Here is a 7951-nt window from a genome sequence, read left to right as displayed (position 1 = left end):
TCCTTCCTTCCTTCCTTCCTCCCTCCTTCCCTCCCTCCCTCCCTCCCTCCCTCCCTCCCTCCCTCCCTCCCTCCCTCCCTCCCTCCCTCCCTCCCTCCCTCCATCCATCGTGTTGTTTTGACAGAGTGGTGGAAGAGGTTTGTCCCTCCCTATCTCCTTCCTTCCTTCCCTTCCCTCCCTCCCTCCCTCCCTCCCTCCCTCCCTCCCTCCCTCCACAGGCACCCTGACCTTTTAAGGTCATAAAAACAGCAGAGAAGTGAGGGATGAGAGAGAGAGAAAGAGAGAGGGGGTTGAGAGAAAGGACAAGAAGAGAAGTTGACTTACAGTAATGTACAGCAACTCTCCCACTCTTCATGCTTGCACTTGTCTTCAAACATAGCGTACATACCATACACTGTATTTTAGATTCAGAAATCTAACTATATAGTGTATCAATGGCATGAAAAGGAATTCAAGCAGTCAGCCAACACACCCCCAACCATGCAACACAGTTTATCCCATTCAATACTGTACTACTGCCACACACACACACAGCTGTCCGGGTAGCCTGAGGGCAAAGTCTTAGTATCCAACAGAAACTATCAGCAGTGTGAAGAGGGGGAGGCGTCACACACACACACACACACACACACACACACACACACACACACACACACACACACACACACACGAACACACACACTGTGTTCTGTTATGGAGATGATAGGGCTGTTGTGGAGATGAACTCTCACTGCTTCTGCCTCTCTGGCTGTCTAACAATGTTTAGTTCTGTTCACTCACAGCACAAAGACTGTACAGCTGTGGGGTTGATAGAGAACTATGGCTGGAACCATAGAAATACAAGTCCATCCATTGCAGACCCATTGCATTGAATGGGAATGGCTGTTCTAGTAATTGTATTTCTATGGCTGGGATTCAAGTAGGAACATGTGGCTAAAGAGGTGTTTGTATGTTTGTGGAGGTCTGTAGAGATCGGAATATTTTGGTGAATGAACTGTGAGTGTTTACCGTAAGTTAGAGAGGGAGAAAGGTAGATGTCTCTACTCTAGAGATCTGAATGTTTTGAGGAATGGAGATGTTTACTGTAAGTGTTTACCGTAAGTTAGAGAGGGAGAAAGGTAGAGGTTTCTAGAGATCTGAATGTTTTGAGGAATGGAGATGTTTACTGTAAGTGTTTACCGTAAGTTAGAGAGGGAGAAAGGTAGAGGTTTCTAGAGATCTGAATGTTTTGTTGAATGAAGACGTTTACTGTGAGTGTTTACCATAAGTTAGAGAGGGAGAAAGGTAGAGGTCTCTAGAGATCTGAATGTTTTGGGGAATGAAGATGTTTACTGTGAGTGTTTACCGTAAGTTTAGAGAGGGAGAAAGGTAGAGGTCTCTAGAGATCTGAATGTTTTGGGGAATGAAGATGTTTTACTGTAAGTGTTTACCGTAAGTTAGAGAGGGAGAAAGGTAGAGGGCTGGAAAGGAGTAAATCCATTACAGATTTAGGATCTTCAATTCAGCCAGTTTGCCACATCCAGAAAGGAATCCTGCAGCAACAGGAAATGTTATTAGAATTGATGGACATTTTTGTAGGTGTGATACATTTTCTGTACGGGAAAATCAAGTCCGAAATTTCAAAGTAGAAAGTACAAACTTCCAAAGCCTTTTTAAACCTCAAATACAGTACAAGTTTTACATTTCCTGCATTGCAAGAAAGTTATTCTGCAACAAGGTGATCAAATGAAGATCCTACATCTGTACACACTTGAAACTCTCTATGTAAGTGCCTCTATGATTTAATAGAGCTGCCATGCTATGATGAAGGTCCAGCCAAGGTGTCCTCAACACAGTTCACATAAAATCCTCAACCTTCTGAGGCCTGAAGTTGACCATGAGATCTGACCAGAAAGAAAACTCTGAGTTACGCTACAACCAAGGCCCAGAGTTTTTCCTTGTTAGGGGTATATTCATTAGTGCTCACCATAGCTAACTGCACTATAAGGTTAATTAACAGAAAACGTTTTGCAATGAAAACGAGAGTTTCTATTGGAAAGAAATCAGATGGGTCCCACCCTGTTTCGATCCGTTTGCTTTTGTTTGACTCTGTTTGGTCCCTAGTGAATACACCCCAGTGCACATGCTCACACATGTTACAGTATCACCCTTCATTTAGGCTGCATAGAGTAGTCCGGGTCACCAGTGTTTTCCCATGTAGCTTAGGCCCTGAGGTTATGGATAGCTGGGCTGCCCTCTGTCACAGAGAGAATGATGTATGGCCGTTTATTACCGTCATTCATTACCCCAAACACGGTCATTACAAGCAACAGTCAACCACAGGGTTGATGGAACGTTTAGGGCTGAACCCTCCCTGCCGACGCTTTGAACTCCACTGGCTGGCTCTTTATGACATCACAGCGGGGTGTAGGCTAATGACGGGCGGAGAGCGGAGGGACGGGGAGAATATGGATCAGCTGGCCCAGCCCCCAGCTCAACTGACGCTGTCCCAATTCCCAAACCCTTGACCCCATGCATTTACCCACAACAGTTGAACATTCTCAACAGTTTCCCAAACAGAACCAGTTATAGGCCTACATCCAGAAGTACCAGGTTTGGTGAGAGAAACACCCTGATTCCAACCTAACAGATAATACACTATACCTTATAGATAGCAGAGTTAAACACAGCCAAACATTCTGCTGGTTGTAGCATTGAAGACACAACATGGTGAGGATAGAGTTAAACACAGCCAAACATTCTGCTGGTTGTAGCATTAAAGACACAAAATGGTGAGGATAGAGTTAAACAGAGCCAAACATTCAGCTGGTTGTAGCATTAAAGACACAACATGGTGGGGATAGAGTTAAACACAGCCAAACATTCAGCTGGTTGTAGCATTGAAGACACAACATGGTGAGGATAGAGTTAAACACAGCCAAACATTCAGCTGGTTGTAGCATTGAAGACACAAAATGGTGGGGATAGAGTTAAACACAGCCAAACATTCTGCTGGTTGTAGCATTAAAGACACAACATGGTGGGGATAGAGTTAAACACAGCCAAACATTCAGCTGGTTGTAGCATTAAAGACACAAAATGGTGGGGATAGAGTTAAAGAGTTGCTCAATCTGTGCCTGTTGTTCAGTGTGATATTTACAGTAGTCCGTGGCCAATGTCAGACGTCTCCTTGCCTTGGAGATAGAGGGGAATGGCAGAGGGAGAGAGAGAGAGAGAAAGGGAGGGAAGCGAGGGAGAAAAAAGAAAGAAAGGAAGTTTAACTTTCTTTCATCTCTTGTCACGTCACAAGTGACATCTACTCAACAACCTCTCTCTTTCACTGACATGATAGTGACATATGTTCTTCTGAAATCCCTTTCACAGTCCTACTTGCTACGTCTCATGCCAATGCACAGCACTTTACTGGTTGTGTTAGTGAATAGGAGAAGACAGCCCAAGCTGATTGTTCAAAGTAACACGGTGTAAAAAGATCTCTATGCGATGCACACCCAACAAACTTCCACAGAAAAAAGGTATTTAAATAATATAATATAAAAAATCAGAATACACACATTTGCTACCAGAACTCAAACAGTGAGTGAATAGTCTTCTTCTTCTCTTTTCAGGAGACAGCCTAACCCAAACCTAGCACCTTTCAGTCCTTATCAATATCATGTCAATATCAAACTTGACTGGTCAGTCTGCTCAGTAGTGGTCCATCTTACAACTACACAAAACACGGTCTGACCTAATCTTGACCTCTCACTGCAGATGGGACAATTTAATTCTCCCCCTATTATCTGTGGTGAGTGCTATCCCAGGATCCTTGAGACCCCCCTACCTTAAACCTTAACCCCTACCTTTACCCTAACCCTAACCATTTAAATATCAATTTCAATAGGGTACGGCCATCCCAAGGATTGCAGATATCACAGACCTATTATCTATCTGTGTCTTCTTTTGTTGACCTTTCACCCCTCATCCCTTCACTGGCCTTATGTCCATTCTGTGCAGTCAAATCCATGATGAGATTATATTGGATTAAATGTGATGGTTGCCATGGTGACGGGCCCCCATCTTGAGTTTTGATGTGAGGCTGCTTCACGTCAAGGTTGTCTGTTATTGGCAGGATCATTTTACAGGTTGTGGGAAAAGGTCTGCAGCACTGTCACATGGATCTGCGGTATTTTAGGTCATTGTCAATAGCATTGGTTTTTGACTGGGATGGATTATTTGTGGCAAAGTATCGCCATCTAGTGTTTGGAATGGGAGGTGACAGTGAGTTGAAAACAAGGAAGAGCATTCAGTAAATTTAGAGCAGTGGTGACTGCAGTGGTGAAAAAAGTACTCAAATCAAATTGTATTTGTCACATGTGCCGAATACAACAGGCTGCTGCTGCTACTCTCTGTTATTATCTATCATAGTCACTTAAATAACTCTACCTACATGTACATATTACCTCAATTGTCTCAACACCAGTGCCCCCGCACATTGACTCTGTACCGGTACCCTCTGTATATATCCCAGCTATTGTTATTTACTGCTGCTATTTAATTATTTGTTAATCTTATCTCTTACTTTTTTTTGGGGTATTTTCTTAAAAATGCGTTGTTGGTTAAGGGCTCTGTTGTACCTGTTGTAAATTACTCAAATAAAAATAAAAGTCACCCAGTAAAATACTACTTGAGTAAAAGTCTAAAAGTATTTCGTTTTAAATATGTTGCTAAAATATACTTAAGTATCAAAAGTTAAAGTATAAATCATTTCAAATTCCTTAGATTAAATAAACCAGACGGTACAATTTTATTTGTATTTTTTTTATTTACGGACAGCCAGGGGCACACTCCAACACAGACATAATTTACAAACAAACCATTTGTGTTTAGTGAACCCACCAGATCAGAGGCAGTAGGGATGACCAGGCATATTTTCTTGATAAGTGCATGAATCTGACTATTTTCCCGGACTGTTAAGCATTCAACGAGTACTTTTGGCTGTCAGGGAAAATGTATGGAGTAAAAAGTACACTCTTTGTAGTGAAGTAAAAATAAAAAGTTTAATATAAATAGTAAAGTAAAGATACCCCCCCCCCCCCCCAAAAAAAACTTAAAGTGAAGTAAAGTATTTTTACTTCAATAATTTACCCCACTGGATGGTGGGAGGCTGGTGGGAGGAGCTATAGGAGGACACTCTCATTGTAATGGCCGGAATGTAAAAAAGGGAACTTGGTCAGACATGTGGTTTCCATATGCTTGATCTGTTCTATACAGTTCTATTTATTCCATTCCAGACATTCCATGAGCCTGTCCTCCTATAGCTCCTCCCACCAGCCTGGATTAGAGCCACCATGCCCAGAAATGACTCTTTGGTTTAGATACTACAGTAAGACCATTTTTTAACTGATCTGCTTGTTACCATAACCAGCGTCCTCTTAAAGCACCATTTCAAAACAGCATTAAGCTTCATGTCCAAGACCTTTGGTTTCATTGAAAGTATCAAATTGCACATCTTTCTCACCAAACAGCTATAGTCAACCTGTTTGCTTTAATCACATCTGAAAATATTTTACCTAAAGGTTTACTAATTTATGCCTTTGGCTGTTTATTGCCCCAAGTCATTCATTGGCCAGATTTATACAAAACATTCATGTTTTATATTACTGCTATTCATGTTTTATATTACTGCCATTGTACAAAGTACAGATTCCTAGACGAGACGTCAAAAACCTGTCAGTACTTGAGAACTGCTGGTGAAAGGTAGTTGAAGGGGCATTTGAAGTGAATTTGGTTTGGCTGATTCAATATGAAAAACCCATCTGGTGAGTTTAGTTCTGTATATTATTTTGCTCTAAATATAAAGATATAAGATACACACGATTACTAGCCTAGTCAAAACGGCATACTCTTGCCTTGGCTCAGACTTATGTTGACAATGTATCGTACACAAGCTGACACCCATTATAATGTTTGCTTTATGTTCTTAATGTGTAAAAGTCAAGTCTAAACAGTGTTCAGATTACCCCTGGTAGTATGTATAATATTGTATAATATTCCATCCTTAATAGCACTAAATCCTTCCCTCTTTTGTGTCCAGAACGTACATTGGTTGTCATCGGCAACCCTGGAGCTATATCATGGGCTGCCCTGGAAGGAGGCGAAGAGAAGCCCCTGGGGACCACCAGAGTCTGGGTTACTACAGGCACCATCTCAGGACGCCCCCTCTCTGTGGTAAACATGCCTGGTGCAGTAACCACCACCCAGAGCCAGGGGGCGCTACAGGTGAGTGTGGCGTGGCATAGTCTGCTGTGCTTGTGTCTGCCTTGTGTCTGCCTTGACACACGTCCCAAGGATCCCAGATAGCAAGGACCCATGTTTTTGTGTCTGCTGTTTGTCTGTTTTGAATTTCTCTGTTGTTGTTTCTTGTTCTTATTTCTGTTTTTCTCTGTAGAGTGTGTTGAGACTGGGTGAATCTCAATTGTACATCCTTGATTCCACCTGTCACATCCCCTTGCCTCGTTCTGAAAATACATTGGAGGAACACCAGATATTTTGCTCCAATCTGCTTTGAGAAGGAGACAAGGAGGGAGGGCGTGAGGAATAAAGGAAATATAATTGAGATTTACCCACTGTGAAAGGCACTTAAAATAAATTGTGACAACTTATCTACAGGACTGGGCTCTGGAGTGTCTGTCCCTGTCTGAGTGTTCCAAGGGGATCCACTCTTTCCTCCTGGTGGCGCCGTTGGGTCGTCTCACAGAGCAGGAGAGAAGAGGGGCTCAATGCATCCAAAGGATGTTCGGAGAGAAGGCCCATGGCTTCACTCAAGTCCTCTTCACCTACGAGCTGGAGCAGAAGGATAGTCTTGAGGATCTACTGAAGGAGAGAGAGGCCCAGAGGCTGGTTGAGGAGTGCGGGGGACGTTTTCACGTCTGCCCAAAGAGCATTGGTGAAGAGCTGGAAGTCACAGGGTTACTGGGAAAGGTCGACTCCATTTTGGATCAGGGAACAGACCGCTGCTACACCGTGGAGATGCACCAAGAAGCTCAACCGCTATTGGTGGAGTTTAGGGAGCAGCTTAAGGGCCTATTGGATGGCTTTATCAGACTTAAGGAAATTATCAATGAAAGGGAGAGAATGCAAGTGAATGTGGAGAATTTGGAACACAGGATCTTCAGAGAGAAGCTAGCGAGGCTTCAAGATGAGCTCTTGTTGAAGCAGATGGAGAAAGAAAGAGACAGTGGCATGGAGGTCGAGGCGCTGAGCTTTATATATGAGTTGGACAGGTTAGTTGACAAGCTTGCCCTAAAAAGAGTGAGAGCAGTCGAGGAGGACCATAAGAGCAGAGACGACGTGCAGAGGTTTAGGGAGGAGTTGGGGAGGATGGTGGATGAAATGGTTACCAATCAGAAACACAAGCATAGACAGATGTGTCGGGAGAAGGGAGAAGAAGAGTGGGAGCTTCAGAACTTCAGGGAACAGCTAGAAAGACTGAAAAACAACATGAAAAAGACAGAGAAGAGAGGGAACAGGAAAGAGAAGGAAGGAGTTTGTGAAGGGGGCAGGAAAGAGAAGGGAGGGAAGGAGTTTGTGAAGGGGGCAGGAAAGGGGGATGAGGGAGAGAGAGATTCCAGAGGGAAGCACGGAGGGAGGGTTTGACATGGATCAACAGTTTAAAGGAATGATGCAGAAGTTGGGGAATATCGGGAATATCAGGAAAAAGAGGAGAGGAGCTTGGAGGAAAGGAAAATGTGATTAAAAGGGTGCTGGAAATTATCTATAGATTCTAGCTATTGGCTACATTAATTTAATACATTATTTTTTATGGATGACATTCTATGATGCATTTTAAACAAATCAATGAATGTTGATGATATTGTGTGTCAGGTTGTTGCAGTTAACTGTTAAACTGTTAAATATTAGTTAACAGTTAACTGTTAAATATTTGTTACTAATTCATCATAGGACTAGAGAA

General features: G+C 42.8%; 1 protein-coding gene across 1 annotated transcript; it reads left to right on the top strand.

Moving 5' to 3' along the window:
- The first annotated feature begins 5782 nt into the window (after window positions 1-5782).
- LOC139401980 (uncharacterized) lies at window positions 5783-7635 on the top strand. Its single transcript, XM_071146013.1, has 3 exons — window positions 5783-5798; window positions 6074-6258; window positions 6649-7635. Exons 1-3 carry the CDS (start codon window positions 5783-5785, stop codon window positions 7633-7635), a joined length of 1188 nt encoding a protein of 395 aa, XP_071002114.1.
- Window positions 7636-7951: the final 316 nt, after the last annotated feature.

This window comes from Oncorhynchus clarkii, unplaced genomic scaffold (genome assembly GCF_045791955.1).
Source record: "Oncorhynchus clarkii lewisi isolate Uvic-CL-2024 unplaced genomic scaffold, UVic_Ocla_1.0 unplaced_contig_4281_pilon_pilon, whole genome shotgun sequence".
NCBI lineage: Eukaryota > Metazoa > Chordata > Actinopteri > Salmoniformes > Salmonidae > Oncorhynchus > Oncorhynchus clarkii.
The sequence above is the reverse complement of the archived record's forward strand: the minus strand, read 5'-3'. Positions and strand labels throughout refer to the sequence as shown.

Bases quoted from the DNA above. Each gene is read 5' to 3' on its own strand.
- LOC139401980 (XM_071146013.1), top strand. The intron at 6,259-6,648 runs GTGAGTGTGGCG...ACTTATCTACAG, and splicing joins AGAGCCAGGGGGCGCTACAG to GACTGGGCTCTGGAGTGTCT.